At 46.0% G+C, this 19,772-nt stretch overlaps 1 protein-coding gene across 4 annotated transcripts in view; it reads right to left on the reverse strand.

The window, feature by feature from the left end:
• The window catches only part of ATP7B (ATPase copper transporting beta), a 77,543-nt gene that overhangs the window by 35,726 nt on the left and 22,045 nt on the right, over window positions 1-19,772 (reverse strand). For 2 of the 4 annotated variants that reach the window (XM_075919099.2, XM_006124896.5), the window contains exons 2-5: window positions 5,963-7,196; window positions 4,393-4,662; window positions 3,132-3,295; window positions 1,593-1,754 (exon numbers count right to left, since the gene is read on the reverse strand). In XM_075919099.2, coding sequence (XP_075775214.2) covers window positions 1,593-1,754; window positions 3,132-3,295; window positions 4,393-4,662; window positions 5,963-7,148 — 1,782 coding nt within the window. In that variant the 5' untranslated portion in view covers window positions 7,149-7,196. Of the gene's footprint in view, window positions 1-1,592; window positions 1,755-3,131; window positions 3,296-4,392; window positions 4,663-5,962; window positions 7,197-9,679; window positions 9,827-13,607; window positions 14,113-19,772 lie in introns of those variants that run through there. The other 2 variants (XM_006124894.5, XM_014574517.4) reach the window with 2 other exon arrangements.

Here is a 19,772-nt window from a genome sequence, read left to right on the forward strand (position 1 = left end):
CCATCTCAATGAGGTCTCGGGCCGCCTCAAAAGTTTCTGGGATGGAGGGACAATGGACCTCCCCTATCCCTGCGGGCAGACCCGAGCTCCTGCCCTTGTCTGGGCTGCGCCTCTTCTTTGAGGCCTTAGAAGACAGGTGCTCCTCCTTAGGGCGCACCTTCTGGGCACTCCTCTCCGTTAAGCGTCCCCTTGAGCCCTTGGAGCCTCTCGGCGTCGGGGACTGCGACCTATGCCTTGGCGCCTTATCGGCCTCTGACTGGTGCTTGACACAGGTGCGGCTGACGGCGTGCTGCGGATGGAGAGGGGGCGCTCCTCGCCCTGGGGCTGCAGTGCCAACTCCATTAATAGAAGCTTCAACGGGGAGTCCCTCTCTTTCTTGGTCCGGGGCTTAAAAAAAAAAAAAGCTCTTACAAATAGAGCAGCTTTCTGCTCAATGGGCTTCTCCCAGGCACTTCAGGCAGTGGGAGTGAGGATCTCCATAGGGAATAGGTTTAGAGCAGGAAGCACAGGGTTTAAAACCCTGGGGCCCTGGCATGCTCTCCCCTTACGGGGAGAGTCCTGCTGTGCTCCCCTATCTAACTAATTACACTATTTACAGTACTTAAGTAGCTGTTAACTAGATAAAACTACAAATTTAACTATAGTACAACAGATAAAGGAAATACAACTGCTAAGAGATAGGCTAACAGCCTGAAAGCATGCTCCAGCTACCCTCACGGGCGGTAAGAAGGAACTGAGGGGGTGGAGGGGCCAGCAGGGGTATATATGCACCAGTATATTGGCACCACTCCAGGGGGCTCCCTGCTGGCCCTATGGATACTGCTAAGGGAAAAAAGCTCCGGAATCCATGCACGCAGCGCACGTACACCTAATCAGAATGGACATGAGCAAGCATTCAAAGAAGAAGCAATGGACAAGATATATCTTGACATTGGCAAAGCTTTTCATATGGTCTCCCACAGCAGTCTTGCTGACAAATTAAAGAAGCATGGCTTGGAAGAATGTACAATAAGGTGGACAGAAAGCTGGATAGATGGTCAGGCTCAAAGGGTAGAGATCAATGGCTCAACGTCTGGTTGGCTGCTGGCATCAAGGGGAGTGCCCCAGGGATTGATCCTGGGCAATGTTCCTTGTAAGCTGTGCACTTGTGCAGCCTCTCAGGAGGCCAGTCAGTTTGTAACTCTGGTATTTGTAACTCTGAGGTTCTACTGTACATTTTCAAAGGGGTATTTACCTGGGTTTAATGCTCTCAGAGTCTCCTGTGGAGAGGAATTTGAGGAAATGTTCTATTGGCCTATCTGCAGTTCAGAAAAGTCCCTGATGCAGCACACTGAGCAGTAACAAAGGGGTGCATCACACTTGTACTGGGTATTGATACTTTAAAAAAAACCCACTGAAATGGTGAATGTCCCTGATGGCTACCCTTTGAAGTATGTAGCCCCCACTGACCATACACTACTGGCTGTTTCCCATACAGGAAAGTGTACTTTATCTAAAGCTGCAAATGTCAGTAAGCCTTTCGGCACTTTTAGTCACTTCCATTTGTTTTAACATCACCGTATATTTTATACTGGCTTGTTTTAATGACTTACCTCAATAATTCGTATAATATCTCGAGGCCCAATGATTTCAGGATCAAACTGGATGTGAGCTTTGCTGGTAGCAAGTGCTACTGAGGCATAGAAGATGCCATTAGTTCTGGTTAGTTTGGATTCAATATTGTGAACACAAGAAGCACAAGTCATCCCCGTAATCTGAAGACAGAAATGTAAATGCAGTTAGTGATCTCTACAGTTGAGAGCAATGCGGGACTGGTGAAGGGAGGGAGAAGCAGAGAATCAGCCTTTATTTCAGAAGATGGAAATAGGGCATAGTAGTAATTGGCCCTGTATAAACATTTTGCAAAGTGTATATACAATCTTTGCATGAAGTTTCAGCTGTTATTAATAAACATCTATGCAGATACAAAAATGTGGATCCACATCCAATCTGCATCTGCAATAATTAACTTGTTTTCAATCCATACTAACACATGCCACCTTTTACCCTGTCTCACTGTTAAGAGTGCATGGATACAAAAATATAGATCTGCATCCAATCCATGAACCACAAACAGGGCAAACAATACAACCGCATCAGCAGATACAAAGCAGATATCCGCAGAGCTCCAGGGCTCTAATTATTATGCATTTGATCACCATTATTCTAGCCATAAAAGAAAAAAGCATTAACAAGTCTGAAGATGTGTTAATGCTGATTGATTGGGACTTTTCAAAGTTAAGAAAAAGTTTACATTGCTTGTGAAACTGACAAAAAATAGGTTTGCACTGTATTCATGAGGAGTGCGGTGTTTTCCTGCCAAGCAAAGGCTCTTCTGTACACTTGGGTAGTTGTTCCTATTTCTTTACCTAATACATAGAAACAATTTTGCCCTTTAGAATCATTTTATTAGTTAAGGAAATCATCATCAGCCAGCACTAGGGATGTAAAAAGTTATTTTAAAAGGTTACCTGTGTACCCACCAAATAAATCTTAGTTCTACGTTTACATGTGCTGCAGGCTCTGCAGTATAAAGTTCAGCTTTGCTTTATACTGCAGAGCCTGCAGTGAAGCCACCTCCTTAGGAGTGGGGCTGGCACGGGCTGCTGACTTCACTCCTGGGCGGGAAGGCTTCACTGTTCCAGCGAAGCCGCCTCCCAGGGAGCGGGGCTGACAAGGACTGCTGGCCCTGCTCCTGGAGAGGCTTCGATGTGGGCTCTGAGCTCCTGCAAGCCTCATTTCCAGGGAGCCAGAGCGTGTAACCTGTTGCAGAGCAGCCGAGCCAGCCCTGCCACAGACAGGGGATGCTCCGGCCAACTGGTCAGAGCAATCCCTGCCTGTGGTGGGCCCCTTGCTGCAGCAGCCTCTCGCCCAGGGTGGGCAGGGAGCTGCTCCAGCCCCTACCAGTTATCTGGAACTGGTAAACCTCACCTGTTAAGGGTGAGACTTACTACTGAACCTTTTACATCCCTGCACAGCTGTGATGCTGACTGAAAACATAACCACTAAAATAGACTCATTTGCAAAGAGACATTCCTGTCCAACTTGTACTCGAACCCCTAACCCTTTACATTCCTAGCCATGATACTCACAATAAGCTCCATAGTGCCATCTGTGCCAGTATGATCTTCTATGACTGTAGCATTGAAGCCCAAGTTCTGGATCAGCTGTGCTATTTCAAGGGGCTGAATGCTCTCAGGCTTGTATTTTATCTCGGCTTTTCCTGCCATCAGTGCTACTAGCACCGAAATGATACCTGCAATGGAAGTAATTGGGTTATATTAGACACTATACCTCCTTTGAGGCACATAAAATGCAATTGATAACCAAGGAGCACCCCAGTAATATAATGCATGGATACTGAGTAGCAATAATCACTCTCTCCACTCCAGCGTTATGCACGAGGATCTTGACAAAATAGGACAAAAGCTTCCTTTTCTCAAGATACACATTATTCCCTTTAATTTATTCATGCACTTCCCATTGGAAAAAGATAACAATCAGATTGGATACTCTTTGGGATAAGGCTGCTTCTTACTATGGGTCTGTCCACCACCTATCACTACTATCCAGTATATCCACCAACTGGTACAGTCACTGACAGGTTGAATATAGTAGTATGGCTAATATCAATGAGAGTATGTAATTATGTAAATAAGAGTATTAATTACATCTAACCACAAAAACACATGTAAACCTGGATAAGAACAACAGAGCTTTAGGAGACTAGTAGACTGGGGATCAGGAGACTTTGTTTCAATTCCAGACTGTGCCACTGTCCTGCTGGGTGACCTTGGACAAGTCACTTCCCTCCTAGGCTATGGCTACACTGCTGGGTTTTTTGTTTTTTTTTTTTTTTGCAGAAGAGGATATGCAAATCACGCTCGTATTTGCATATCTTCTTCCGATTCTTTCTGTGGAAGAGGTTTTGCCGATAAAAAGCCCCGTGTTTTTGGGGCCATTTGTCAGAAAAAACCCTCTTTCACGAGATCCCTTATTCCTCAAAAATCGAGGTTTACAGGATATTGCGAAAGAGGGGTTTTTTTTTCCGACAAACAGCACGGGGCTTTTTATTGGCAAAACCTCTTCTGCAAAAAGATGTGGAAGAAGATATGCAAATGCAAGCGCAATTTGCATATCCTCTTCCTAAAAAAAAAACGGTAGTGTAGCCATAGCCCTAGAGAATCCGCTTTCCCATGTGTAAAGTGGGATGATACTGGAAAGCTGGTGACCTGTGTGATGCACATTGAGATCTATGGATGTTAAAAGCTAGGTATTAATTACTATTGAGGGAATGCAGTATCTTTCACTTCCAGAAGATCCCAGGACTTTAGAGAATGGTTGACATCTTACCATCTTCTTTTTGCAGATTTCTTTCAATGTTTGACACACATGATGCACAGGTCATGCCTGTGATCTGCATAAAGCACTTTTCTGTTGTCGCTGCACTGGGCAGCTTTGGACTAGCAACGTAAAAATTCTTTGGCTGGGCATCAGACATGAAGCCTTGAAGAGATGGTTCAGAACCTTTTTCTGTTTTCTGGGAAGCTGACTCCCAAGCATTAGGCTGAATCGCAGCATCCCTGAAAAGAGGTTGATCCATGTATTTCCAAGTGGGAGTATCTAGAATAAACACAGAATAAGTAGAATTAACATGGGTTAGCAGAACATGATGAAACGTTTCAAAGCAGCAAACTGGAAACACATTTAACAACAGAAATATCCAAGGTATTTCAAAAGACAGGATGACTATTGGCCTTGTCATCTTGGTTTCCTTAGTCACGAGTGAGGCTGGGGAAAAGGGGTTCAGTATGCAGGCTGCCCTGAGGAGAGAGGACATCCCTAGCCCTCTCTTGCTGCAGCAGCTTGGGGCCAAGTGAGAAGCTGCTGCTGCAGCTGCAGCAGACACAGCCAGTTTGGCGGCAGGCGTCCCTACCACGAGAGGTTTGCTCAGGGGTACGCTCCAAGTTCAAGTTAGCCAGTCTTTACTAGACTTGCTAAATCAAAGTCCACGGAGCGAAGATCCTTAGATGCTATTTTAATCAGCAAAGAATTTTGATGGCTTTCATACAACTTTTTGTTTTGTCCCATCAGTAGGTCCCATCTCTACTTTTGGTGCTGTCAGTTTCACACATACAGAATGGAAAGTGATTGTCTAGTAAGGAGTAGTGCAGAAAGGTATCTAGGTGTCACAGTGGACCACAAGTTAAATATGAGTCACTGTGACCCTGTTGCAAAAAAAGCAAACATCATTCTGGGATGCATTAATAGGAGTTTTGTGAACAAGACATGAGAAGTCATTCTTTCACTCTACTTTTGCACTGATTAGGCCTCATTTGTAATACTGTGTCCACTTCTGGGCACCACATTTCAAGAAAGATGTGGAGAAACTGGAGAAGGTCCAGAGAAAAGCAACAAAAATGACGAACGGTCTAGACAACATGAACTATGAGGCAAGGCCAAAGGAAATGGGCTTGTTTAGTTTGGAAAAGAGAAGCTTGAGAGGGGACAGGATAGCAGTTTTCAGGTATCTGAAAGAGTGTCACAGGGAGAAAGCGGGGGAGGGGAGATCATTCTCCTTAGCCTCTGATAATAGGACAAGAAGCAATGGGCTTAAACTGCAGCAAGGGAGGTTTAAATTGGACATTAGAAAAAAGTTCCTAACTGTCAGGGTGGTTAAACACTGGAATAAATTGCCTAGGGAGGTTATGGAATCTCCATCACTGGAGATATTTAAGAGCAGGTTAGACAGACACCTATCAGGGATGATATAGATGGTGTTTGGTCCTGCCGTGTGGGCAGGGGACTGGAGTTGATGATCTTTCAAGATCCCTTCCAGTTCTATGATTCTATGATTTTAGAAATACATTTTTAAAATTTTCTCCTATCTTACAATATTACTTATAGAAAACATACACTGTACCTGTGAGAATGGAAGCATCAAATCCCATGTCTTCTATGGCATCTCTTAACTCTTTTGAATTAGTCACCGCTGAATCATAGCATACTGTTCCAGTCTTCTCAGCTAACGAAACAGATATATGTTGTACCCCTTTCCTTTGGGACATTGTGCTTTCTATGGACTGTACACACGACCTACAGGTCATTCCATCAATACTAAATATAGTTGTGCTTGTCAGTTGATCCCCAGAGCGAGTGCTACCAAACGGAGATGATGAAAATGCTGCTTTTGATAAAAGCTCTCCATTACTTGTTTCCATTACATCAGGGAGGGACACTTTAAAGTTACCAGGTGGAAGGGCCTCAATGGCTTGCTGCAAAGCTACTGGGGTAATTACCTTTGGGTTAAATTCCACAACAGCATTTTTATGTTCCAATGACACTTTAATACTTTGTACTCCTGGAAGACCTGGTATATTCCCTTCAATGTTTTTGACACAAGACTTGCAATGCATTCCTTCTATTCCCAGTGTCATTGACGTTGTACTATTCATTTTGCCCACCACTAGCTCCACATTGCTATTGTTCAGGCTGGAAGGAGATTTCTTTGTGCTTGTCTGTAAACGTTCTAGATTAGTCATACCAAGCTTTAATGGAGCTAGCTTGCTCTTAATAGTGCTTTCATAGCCCATGCTATCTATGTGGTTTTTGAGGTCTTCAGGTTGAATGATGTAAGGCTGGTATGCAATGACCGCTTCTTGGTTACTGAGGGATACTTTGATTCTCAGCACGCCATGTAGTTTTCCAATCTTTCCTTCAATGGTACTGACACAAGATTGGCATGTCATACCTTCTACCCGCAACTTTATTAGTGCTTCTCTCAAAGATGTCAGTCTTACAGATGCTGCTGCAGTTCTGCCTTCTGCTATGCTGGCATCAAAGCCCATGTCTCCAATTTCCTGGCAAATCTCTTCGGGACTTATTTCTGACTGCATATATTTTACTAAAGCATTGCTCTGTTCAAGGGAGACATTAGTACTCACAATGCCCTTCACCTTGGAAATCCTGTCCTCTACTGACTGCACACAAGACTGGCAAGTCATACCCAAAATATTGACTGTGACGGTGCTTGTTTGAGGAGACAGAGAGGGCATATTTTCTGCGTTCCCCTCATAGCCAATGTTGTCAAAGGCAAAATTCTGCTTCATGGTTGGTTTCCATACACAACTCACAGGGGAGCTAGACTTAGACAAAGCCTGAAGTGCAAGAAAAAAAACAAAACAAAATAAAATAGATGTAACTTTTGAGTTCTAAAACAGCAATATTGTCATCAAATGCTATCAATAATTTAAGGAGAAACTGAGTATCTAACATATATATTTAAAATATTCACAAAATCAAATGTGAAGCGATCTATGAGCCCTCGGTATGTTTATTTAAAATGAAAGCTCTCTGTGGTCACTGAACATACTTTCACTACGCTGTTTCCTGCAGTATTATGTCACGCTCATAATGATTTACAACAGAGGGATACTTTGAAGACTCACTTGATCTTTGAATCTACAAGAGTCCCAATCATTCATGCCCCTTCTGCTTGCCAAGAATGAAGAAAAACAAGAAAGAGCTTGAAAAATTCCTTCTAGAATATGGAAATGGAATAGAGGAAAAACAGTACAGGCTCAACCGCACTTCTCATTAGAAGGATAAAAACAAGTATAAAACAACTTTCTTTGTTCCACAGAAGGGGGCTGATTCATGCTTCAGATAAACCAGCAATTGATAGGTAATTTCCATTTTGTGCAGATTATTCTAAGTCATCCACTTGTTTTTTTGGATTTTTCACTATGAGACACAGGATATTAGATTAGGCAGCCCATGGTTTGATCCAGCACTGATTTCCAGGATGTTACAATTAAAATTAAAGATGTGCACTATTCAGTGCCATAGTCTGATTGGGTACCCTTTAGTACAATAACATGATGCTTTCAAATTCAAACCTGATAAAAGGAAATATTTCTGTGATACTGCACTCTATATTCTTCACAGTGAGAGTATTATATGTTTATTATATAGTTTTGATATATTGATTGCAAGTCAAGTCATGTGAGAGGTCATTGGAAAGGTTATGATTGTCTGAATACGATTAACCTATTTGTATGCTTGTATCATTTTTTGTATCTGAAGTTATTTTAACTTTCTCTAGGCAAGAGTTTTTCTAAATCAGTGTTTTGCAAAGTGGTCAGTGGGCCCACTGAGAAAGCTGCTAGATGAGTTACTTGTCCTCTTCGTTATTTATTCCTCACCCAATTTGGGAGACAGTCCAATGCCTTAACCATAAGGCCATCCATTCCCCCCATGCCATCTCACAAAGCACCAGCTTTTCTGGATGACCTATCAGTAGCAAAACCAGGAGAAAGAGCCCCATTGGGACATCAGGTGCACTGAGAACACAAGTGGTGTCTTCCATTCCCCTTGCTGGCCTTATTTTTGGGAAACTGCCTCCTGCCAACTCACAAGAAAGCAGGAAATGCATCAGTATCAACCCCCTTCACAAATCGCAGAGCACATGGATGTTCGCCTTCTCTGAGATTATTTATCCCCCAGCCTAGCAGTTGGGATTTTCATATACTCCTCCTCCCTTCTCCCCAATAACAGGAGTGTGGAAGCAGGCTCTTTGCTGGGCAGGCCTCTCGTGCGTATTGCCATCTAAGCAAAAGGTCAACTTCCCTTTGATGAAAAACCCTTACACTATGTAACTTAAAGATCAGCGACGAACAGGAACCAAAACCAGACCTGAAAAGTTCATGTAAAGTTTGTGCTGACTGTGCCATGCCCGATAAGGCAGAAAAGGAAAAACAGGAAACCATCTCACCCCCTTACTCCTGTCACTTAACAGACAGGGTCTGCTAGCCTATCACACAAAGCGCGCAAAAGCTCTCTCTATAAAACAGCTACCCCTCCTAGATCAAATTGAGGAATCCCGAATAAACATTGGATGGCGGAATATGAGCCAGGTCCGAGGACTGATCACCCGAGGGCCACCTCCCATTCACCGAACCAAACGAGTTCCTGTAGAGCGTAACGTATACCAAACATAACGAATACCAAATATGTTGTTGTTGTAGTTTGTGTGTCTGTTAAATGTAAGTATTGTTATCTGAAATTGTTTAGAGATATTGTTAAATAGTAGTGTTAAAAGTTTTAGATAAATGATTAGTCTTATAAGTAAGACTGATGTAAATGTAACGGTTAATAATCCCTGGTCCCTTGTTAACAACTATTGGGATTTAGAAAAACCTCAGGGAATTTTCTTTACTGTATTGCATTTTGCTTATTGGACATTCTAATAATTATTTGGTGCCTACGTATGTAAGAAATTGATAAAATAATAATTTATACGTAGAAGCCCTTTAATAAAAGTTTAAAAGATATTTAGTAATAGTTTGCCTGTTTCTGCGCCTCCCTGGGACTAGCCACATTTCCGAACCTTTTACTTTAAACCACAAGGAGGTGCTACCAGCTCAATCTGTAATAAGCCAGCAGCCACTTTACAAATAAAAATGACATTTTAATTAGTAAAACTATTTTTGTTTTGTCAGTCATGAGGATTCACATAGACACTTCTTTCCTCCCTTCACCCTCAACCTAGTATAGTAACCCAAAGGAAAAACCTTTAACAAATAGTTATGGCTGCTATTATTATTTGCTGCTACTAGTAGCCAATAACAGCTGTACATACCTGGTACATTCCTTGACCCTTTTAAAAAATACAACCAGGAGACTCAATATTATTCAGTGGAATTCATCCTTCAGGAGAAGAAGAGTGGCACCTCTATATGATCCATTATAGCAGCGGTCTCCAACCTTTTTACACCCAAGACCACTTTTTAAATGACAGACCAAGCCAAGATCTACCACCCCGCCCCTTCCTTGAAGCCCTGCCCCTTCCTTGAAGCCCCGCCCTCTCTATTCTCCTCCTCTCCATCACTTGCTATCCCCAATCCTTATACTGCAGCTTTTTTTAAAAAACAAAAAAATTCTTCTGTAGGAAGGGGTTTTTCCAACATTTGGCCTGTCTAGACTGGACCAAATGTCAGAAAAAAAACCCTTCTTTTGGAAGCCACCTTATTCCTTGTGGAAAGAGGAATATAGGGGTGACCAAAAGAGCCTGTTTGCTCTTCCACTAAAAAAGCGGAAGAACAAACACAACCCTGGATGCAGAAGAATTTTTCTGGGATATCTCCAGAATCCTGAAAAACTCCTGCAGTCTAGCTGGACCCTTGCTGTGTTGAGACAGGATGTGTAGGCTCTGGGGTGGGCATGAGGGATTTGGGTATGGGAAGGGGTGAGAGGTGCAAGCTCTGGGAGGAAATCTGGATTCAGGAGGAGATGGAGAAGGGGACGCTGGCTCGGGGAGGGGGCTCCAGGCTGGGCAGTGTTGGGATACTAAGCAAGCCACAGGCTTGCGGATGTGAGGGTGCAAGAATTTGGGTTGGGATATGTGAGGGGCTGAGGGCAGGGGGTTCCAGTGTTTGATAGGCTCAGATCTAGGGTCTGGGGAAGGGGGAATGCAGGAGTGGTTGTGGCCAGATGGGGGCTTGGCCCCAATTGGGGGTTTGTTGGCCAGGCTTCATTTTTAAATAAAATACTATGTTAAACACAAAGGCTGTGTCTAGACTGCATCCCTTTTCCGTAAAAGGAATGCAAATTAGACACATCGCAATTGCAAATGTAGCGGGGATTTAAATCCCCCCCGCTTCATTTGCATAAACATGGCTGCCACTTTTTTCCGGCTTGGAGCTTTGCCAGAAAAAAGCGCCAGTCTAGACGCGGATTTTTCGGAAAATAAAGCCTTTTCCGAAAGATCCCTTAAGAGGAATAAGGGATCTTTCGGAAAAGGCTTTATTTTCCTAAAGATCCGTGTCTAGACTGGCGCTTTTTTCTGGCAAAGCTCTGAGCCGGAAAAAAGCAGCAGCCATGTTTATGCAAATGAAGTGGGGGGGATTTAAATCCCCACTTCATTTGCAATTGCGATGTGTCTAATTTGCATCCCTTTTACGGAAAAGGGATGCAGTCCAGACACAGCCAAAAAGTTTCTGCATTGTCTTTATTTATGAGAATGGCAGGGAACTTGCTTTGAGTCAGGGGTCACTGACCCAGAGAAAAGTCATTTGGGAGCAGGGGACACAGTACTGGGGAGGGGTGCTAGTGGGTTCTGGGGCACGGAACAGGGTGCCAGTGGGGGCAGGGAAGAGGGGGCAGGGTGCCAGGATAGGTTTCTGCATCAGGAGACAGGGTACTGGGGGGGACAGGTTTCTGCAGAGGGGAGCAGGGGGACAGGTTTCTGCAGTTGGAGACGGGGTGCCAGAGGGAACTGGTTTCTGCAGGGGGGGCAGGGTGCCAGGGGACAAGTTTCTGCAGAGGGGGGGCAGGTTTCTGCAGTGGGGTGGGGGGGCAAGGGAGAGGGAACAGGGGGCCAAGAGGGTGGGGGACAAGTTTGGGGCAGAGGAGAGGGAACAAGGTTGGGGGCAGGGAGTTCCTTACACCAGCCACGGAGGGAAGCCTCCGATCCGCGCTCCCTCCAGACTGACCTCAGGGCAGCAGGGCTGGAGCGAAGACAAGTGGCTGCCCGGCCAGCTGGCCATGGCGCTCAGCCAGGGTGCCACCAAGCTCCACATGGGCAGGTGCAGAGGGGAAGCCGCCCGATCAGCTGGAGTGTGGTTCAGCCTCCTCTGGGATGAAGGCCACAGTCAGCTGGCCAGGCAGCTTCTCCTCTGCACCAGCCCACTTGGAGCGTGGTGCATCCTGGCTGAGTGCCATGGCCAGCTGGCCGGCCAGCTGCTTCTCTTCCCTCCAGCCCGGCTGCCCTGCGCTCAGCCCAGGGAGGCTGCGCCTAGCTCCAGCTGTGCTGGAGCAAGCTTCCTGGGCTGAGCGCAGGGCAGCCGGGCTGGAGGGAAGAGAAGCAGCTGCCCAGCCAGCTGGCCATGGCGCTCAGCCAGGGTGCACCAAATTCCATGTGGGCAGGCGCAGAGGAGAAGCCACCGATCAGCTGGAGTGCAGGGCAGCCTCTTTCAGCTGAAAGCCACAGTCAGCTGGCTGGGGTGTTTCAGCCCTTCCGGCCTCCCAGCTCCCACCATTCCTCGCAGCCACTCACCTGTGTTGTTGCTCGGTGAGCAGCTGCTCCTCAAATGAGGAAATCTAATGTAAATGTACTGTGCAGGCATGCAGTTCAGAGAGGGCTCAAGAGCTACTCTTAGAGCCCCTGAGATCTACTGGTAGATCACGATCTACTGGTTGGTGACCACAACATTATAGCTTCAAATCACTTTACTACCTAAATCTTGTAACATCTCTGGGAAGTAGGTGCTGTCACCCCCATTTTACCAATGGGAAAGAAGGCAAAGAAAATCAAGTAATTGTAGCAAGTCATACTAGACTGATATACATATACTGCATATTTAAAGCCTCTAAGGGATCAGTTTTAGTTTAAAAATTGATTACTTTCAGCAAATTTTACATTGGGACAGAAGGGAATTAAAATTGGAATGAAAAAAGCCTGATTTTCATGTCTGTGACATCATTAGCAGTCGATGGATCCAACATAGTAAACACCTGAACCAAGCACATAAAAAAGATAAATTGGCAGAACTAAACTAATCTAATGTCATGATTGTTTCTCTTATTATAGATGTGTTCCATAAAACAACTAGAGAGAGTAAAAGTTTTCAGGAATTTGAATATAAAGGGTTTATTTGGCCTGTCCAAGTTAATTCAAATTGTCATTTCATTCCAGTTTGATGGTCACCCTAAACCTAAGTGTAAACATATACGGATTTAAAAGATAAATCATTTTAAAAAATCCTGTCAGTTTAAAAACACCAGACTATGAGTCAAGTTACACTGTTATCATTTATAACGAGAAATCCTGTGGCACCTTATAAACTAACAGATTTATTAGAGCTTTTGTGGGCAAAGACCCATTTCGTCAGATGCATGTTATCATTTATGTGCAATTTAGTATTAACACTGTGCCTTCTATATTTTTAGTTTGAATCACAACTGCGTTTTACAAGTTCAGGTTTTTCAGAATGAAACAGCACTTCCTAGTAATAAGATTTATTGTACAAAACTATGATACAGTTACAGACAAGCATGACTGAGAAGGCAGTTATAGCAATTATGCTACCTTGAACCTTTGCTGGAATCACTTGTATAGATCACATGTAAACTTGATCTATAATTACGATAATGTCTCTCATTCCATTTCTCTCACTCTATAAATAGATCCCTATCTCCTAATATAAATATATTAAAAAGAAAGAAGGTTAATACATTTTATTAAGTCTCAGAGGGATAGTCATGTTAGTCTGTAACTTTAAAAAGAAGTAGTCTTGTGGCACCTTGGAGAATAAAACCCACTTCTTCAGATGAACCGGAAACATTTGCTTAATATTTTTAATACTTTACACTTATAGATGATCTTTCAGAAAATTTCAGAGTACTTTGCACTTGCACAGCAATTTTTATGTGAGAAAATCCAATGATTTTATAGGCATTATTTATACTTCGGCATTCCTGGGATCCTAACAAATTTATTACATATAAAGGGATAAGGTACCCAATACACTACACACACACTGCTCCAGTACATTTGCTTGCAAACTTACATGCATGCTGCTGTCTTCTGATGCTCCCACCACAGAGTAATTCTGTGAAACTTTCTCTTCTTTCTGAGAACAGTTGCCTATTTTTCCAGGAGATCCTAACTTGGGGGATTCACTGACCATCAGTAGTGCAGGCATAGTATTAGATGACTGCCGCTTATGAAAAGTCACCAGGGTTACATTTTTGTTGTTTAAAGTAGCCAAAGTGGACTGGTCCCTTTTAAAATCACGGTTTGATTCACTCTCCATTACCTTTCCAGGGTTCAAATATTGTAATGCCAAATGGAAGTTTTTAAGAGATGTTATTAAGTTCTGTCCCTCCACATCAATGTTCTCTTTCTTATCCATTCAGGGTGATCTCCTATTTCTAATCTGCCCCCTTTATAGCTAAGCAGCATGCTGCACTCAACTGTATTTTCTTACACCCGGTCTAAACACTTCCCACCAATTGGCATCCCTTTGCACTCATCAAACTGCATGCAGCACTACTAAGCTTTGCACACGGCACTTCTGCTTGCTCAGCCAAGGCTGCTTTCACAAGCTCCCCAAACATGACCTGTGTGCAGCAACCCAGTGCATAATTAACTCAAATAGCCAAGCAGTAGCTCCTCTGTGCCCGTGTGCATAGTCACAGCTCCTGGACACACAGCCTATTGGCTGTGCCACATAATCTACTTCCTTTTATGTAGTAAATTAATGGCAATTTCTTGAATGAAATACAAGAATGCCTCAGATTACACGGACAGACAGTTATTTCTCAGCCTGTCAAGTTATTCAGCTACTGCTAACATACAACCATAAGTGCTAGAACCAGCGATCCTGGGGATGTTGCCACCATTCCTGACTTGAAGTGGTTTCCATCACACACCGGTTTTACAGTTTGGTTCATTCGCTCCCCCACACTGTACAAATTGTTCCAGCCACAGTTCTGCTGTCAGCTGCACTAACTAAAAACCTCCTCTTGTCTTTTAAAAAGACCAGCTTGGTGAGGTAATCTTTTTTATTGGCTCAAATTATGTGGGTAAGAGACAAGCTTTCTTTAAGCTTACACAGATATTAATAAATAATAAAGAATCAGCAGTATTCACCTATATTATCAGGGTTTTTTGTATTGCTTTTTTGCAGCACTCAGGGACGCTGGATCTTGTTGTACAGAGATGAAAAAAGGGACTGTTGGCAAACCTGACCAGAAGTTGGTCCAATAAAAGATATCCTAGGAACAACATGGCTACAGAAACTCTTCTTGTCTATGCCAAAGCAAATGGACCAGAATACTGTACTACTGCAAATCAAAATCTAAACATTTTCTGATCCATAATAGAAATTAAACTATGGTGGAAAAAATTCCACTGCGTGGTGCACAAGTAGGTGTGGTATAACTACAGGGCTGTTTTCTATGAACAGCATTTTTCCTGTGTACGTAGTTTAAGAGAAAATAAATCCCCATAGTCCATCTGCAAGGAGAATCATTGAAAGTTAATTCAAAATAGCTGTTACCGAGCAAGCTATGCACACTGTGCTCCCTCAAAGAAACTTTATTTGTTCTTTTGTTTCCTTTAATATACTAATAGTCATCCAGAACAGATTACATTTATTCTTTCCTACAGAAAAACAAGACAACCACTTTTTTTGATCCTAGGATTTATTATACAATGTGCCTATCTACAATATTTACAAAAACCATAATGATCTCTGACTATTAATATCAGCAGGTAAGAAGTAAAAATTCCCAACACCAAAATCAATGGCTCTTAGTCATATTTTTTATCTAAAAAAGTAGTGTGAGGCATACATGCCTCCCTCCACCTCCATCCAGCCCCTTCATGCCCCATTCCACACTTTCCTCCCAACTCTCTGTCTCTGCCCTGCCTCTTTCCATCCTCTCCCAGGAGCATGCTGCATCCTCGCTCCTCCCTCTCTCTTCCAGAGCCTTTGAACGCCATGAAACAGATGTTTCAGAGCGATTGGAGGCCCAGGGATTAAGGGAGGGGCAGAGGAAGGAGCTTAGGTGCCAGAGAGTGATTGGCACCCACTAAAAGCAGCTGGCATGTACATCAATGGCTCCAATGCACCATGTGCTGCCCCTCATTTACAGGCACTAACCCCACAGCTTCTACAGGCCACGGTTCTCCGTTATTGATCGTGGGAGTTGCAGGACTGGTGTCTGCAGGCAAGGAGACCATGTGGAAACCCCTGCTCTGACCTTCTCAGGGGCAGCAGGGACATGCCAGCCATTTCCAGGAGCACAATTGCCATAGGGATGATGACAGGTTAGGCATTTTAGAACTCACCATTCCTTAGGAATGCACCAGCTCCAGAGCACTCACAGAGTCAGCGCCTATGGAGTGAGGGTAATCAGCCATTGGAACAACTCACCTACCTGAGCAGGTAGTTATATTAACCTAATTCCCCAAGCAGGCAGTATTATGTTGTCAGGAGAGCTTCTCTCCTAGACATAGCTACCACTGCTTGGGGAGTTGCATTAACTACACTGATGAGAGAAACTCTCCCATCAATGTAGGAGCATCTTCAGTGAAGAGCTACAGTGGCTCACCTGCATCAGTGCAGATGGTGGGACCTGCCATTAAGTGCAGACCTGCTCTAAGTAGTCTAAGACTCTACATTACACAGCTTTTGGTGACATGGCTGTGTGGACACAGCCCTGCCGGCAGCCTAAACATGGTCTGCATTTTTGCCAACAAAAAAATTCCATTCCCCTGCGGCATTTGCTTTGTGGGCAAGAGACCACTCCTGGGGACAAAGCAGTGTTTACACTAGTACTTTCCATGACAAAAGCTTTTGTCCTTGGAGGAAGGAGGAGTTAAGCACCTGCGAATGACTAAAGCTTTGTGTCTCAATTGCCATTATAGACAAAGCCTGGACTTAACGATCTCCTTTAGGCTTCCCTGAACTAGTCTTTGATGTTCTTTTTGCACAGTATGGGTTCAATTAGAAATAAGAGTTAGTTTCAGTTTGGGGGTATGTAATTTAATACTTTCTGCAGAAATGCAGAATATAAATAGCAGAGTAGTATGAAAATAAAGAATACATGCTAGAAAATTAAAAGGACACCCCAGAGTTCCTTGTCTTTTCTGTGGGTCAGTGCAAAAAAACCCCAACAACAGATGCAAAAAACCCCCAACAACTCTCCAAAGACCCCCAAGCCTCCCTAATGTGGTCCCAAATGTGTTGGGAGCAGGGGACAGAGTGAAAGTGGGTGCTGGGGCTCGGGAGAGGGTGCTGCTGGGTGACGGGGTGCTGGGGCCAAGGTGCTGGGGCAGGCAGGTGGCGGGATGCTGGGGTCAGAGACATGGTCCTGCTGGGCACTAGGGTGACTGGCAGGGTGCTGGGACAAGGAACAGGGTGCTGCTGGGTGCTAGCGTGGATGGCAGGGTGCTGGGGCCGAGGCCAGGGCCGGGGTGGTTCTGAGTCCTGGGGTGTGAGGCAGGGTGTTGGGGCCAGGGACAAGGTGGTGCTAGGGTGGATGGCAGGGCTGCGAAGGAACGGGATAGGGATGGGGTGCAGGATCTGAGAGGGAGATGGGGGGGCGGAAGGGGGCAAGGTCTGGGTGGTAGGTAGGGTGCAGAAGCAGGCTGGATGTAGGGTGTCTGGCCAGGGGGAGGGAACAAGAGCAGATTCGGGGTAGCGTGTCTGGCTACGAGGGAGGGTGCAAGGAGGGGACTTGGGTAGGAGTTGGACCTCCCTGATCTGGCACCCTCTGGACCTGACTTGTCCCAGATGAGGGATTTTTGGACCAGGGGAGGTCATTTCAGGGCTCCTGGTTCCCGCCCCCTCCTCCTCCCCACTAGGCTTCTTTGCACCTCTATCCCCTGCAACCCAGCTGAGCTGCCCACCCCTGCTGGTTTCCTGCACCTCCCCCAAAACCATCCCCCACAATCCAAGGGAGCGCAGCACCAGTTCCCTGCAGCCCCCACAGCCCAGCTGAGCTGCCCATCTGTTCTATATGCCCTCACCCATCCACCTCAGCCCAGCTGAGCCCTGCACTGGTTCCCTGCATGCCTCCCCCACAGGACTGCTGAGCCCCGTTTCCCTGCACCTCCCCCAACCCCTGCAAAACTGCTGAGCCAAGCGCCAATTCCCTGCCCCTCCCGCCCCTTGAGTCTAGCCCCGGTTCCCAGAACCTTCCTCCTTCTGCAGCCAAACTGAGCTCTGAGCTCCACACACACACCCCCATCCCACAGCCCAGCCTAGCTCCCCGGATCTCCCCACTCTGCAACCCAGATGAGCTCAATTTCCCTGCACCTTTCCCCAAACCATGCAGACATGCTGAGCCAGTGCTGATTCCCTGCCCCTGCCCCCCTCCCTCCCTCCCATTGGCTATGTCTACACTGGTGCAGTCTTGCGCCAAAGCGGCCGCTCTGGTGCAAAAACTTGCTTCCTGTCTACACTGGCCGTGTATTCTTACGCAAGTATGCTGGCGTTCTCATGTATGAAATCAGTGCTTCTTGCGCAAGAACTATGATGCTCCTGCTCAGGAATAAGCCCTTTTGTGCAACTGTTCTTGCGCAAGAGTCCAGTGTAGACAGTCAACATGAATTTCTTGCGCAAGAAAGCCCTATGGCTAAAATGGCCATAGGCACTTTCTCGGGCAAGAGAGCATCCACGCTGCCATAGATGCTCTTGTGCAAAAGCATAGCTCGCACATGGCAGTGTGGACGTGTTCTTGCACAAGAAACCACCAGTGTAGACATAGCCTAAGAGTTTCCTCACATGAGCAAAATGAATTTTGTGTTGTGCACCAGTACTGATTTCATGTGGCTTGTTTGGATCTGCCACTGTGGCATCCAAGTTATTAATAAATATTTTTAAACTTTTACCTTTTCTCTCTGCTGCCATGTCTCCTCCCCTTGTTCCATCAGCTCCCCTGGTGCCTGCTGCCTCCCAACTCCTCACCCTCCTCTGCTGTCCTGACTCCTGCCCTTCTCACTGCCCTCAGCCCTCCTGCAACCTGCCCCCCCTCCACCAGCCCTTCTCTCCTCCCTGTGCCCACTCCTCCAGTAGCCCCACTCTGATCATGTGAGCTACCCCTCCTCATCCCCTCTTCTAACACCTCCCTCTACACACCTGCCCTGCCTCTCTCCTCTGGTGCTGGTCGCTCCCCTGCAGGTGTCTGCCCTTCTGCTTCACCCCCAGAATCCCCTGGCACTTGCACGTTCTCTTACTCCTGCACCCTCCTGTTGCCTACCCCTTCCCTCACTGCCCCTACCTCCTTTCCCCTCTTTTTCCCTGATGCCCACCCCCTCACCACCCTCCGCCCCCATTCCCCTCATGCCCTTCTGTACCTTCACACATGACTTGCTCCATCCCCACCTTCCTCATGCCCACCCCTTCTTTCAAGCCTTCTCCCAGCACCTCCCCATCCCCCCTCTAGCCCCCAATGCCTTTACCCTCTCCTCTCCTCTCCCAGCATCACCCTGTCCCCCCTCCCACTGACACCTCCCCTCCTGCTTTTTTTCTCATTGTCTGCACTTGGCCCCCTGGCATTTCTCTCCCCCCTACCCTGTCCCTTTGGTGCCTTCCCCTCTCTTCCTCCTCTCCCCTCCCCCTCCACACAAGCCTCTTCCTCTCCCAGCCCTTCCCCTTCCCCTACCTTCTGCCTTCCACTTTGTGGGGCTGGAGTCTGCACTCTGTCCCCGGACTCTGAACCTGCAACTCAGCCATACGGTGCCCAGCAGTTTTACAATCCCGGGCCATGATGTTATGTCACACCCGGGCATCTCCCTGCCTACTGGTTTGAGCACGCCATGCAGGGCAGCAGCAGCCAGCAAGGAGGAGCTCAGTGTAGGTTGCACACGGCGGGGACGGGGGAGAGACGCTCTGGGACCAGGGTGGGAGGACGCATGGAGGGGCCGGGGCCCGCTCCAGTTCCAAATATTGGTGGAGCATGGGCACCACGAGCCCATACAACTCGCTGCCCATGCCTCTGCTGGCTAGCCAGCTCTCTCTCTTTCAGAGGGGGCGGGGGAGTGCCAGCTCCTCGCAGAACCCCTAGTTTTGCTTCGCGGAACCCCAGGGTTCCCCGGAGCACCAAATGGGAAACACTGCTCTAGGTTCTTGTTAAAAGGAAAGCATTTTAAAAATTCCTGAATAATTGCATTGCAACATGAGAAGCCTGAGTTCAAGGATAAACCTGGGGGTTAGATTTCT

Source organism: Pelodiscus sinensis, chromosome 1 (genome assembly GCF_052426305.1).
Source record: "Pelodiscus sinensis isolate ZL-2025 chromosome 1, ASM5242630v1, whole genome shotgun sequence".
Lineage (NCBI taxonomy): Eukaryota > Metazoa > Chordata > Testudines > Trionychidae > Pelodiscus > Pelodiscus sinensis.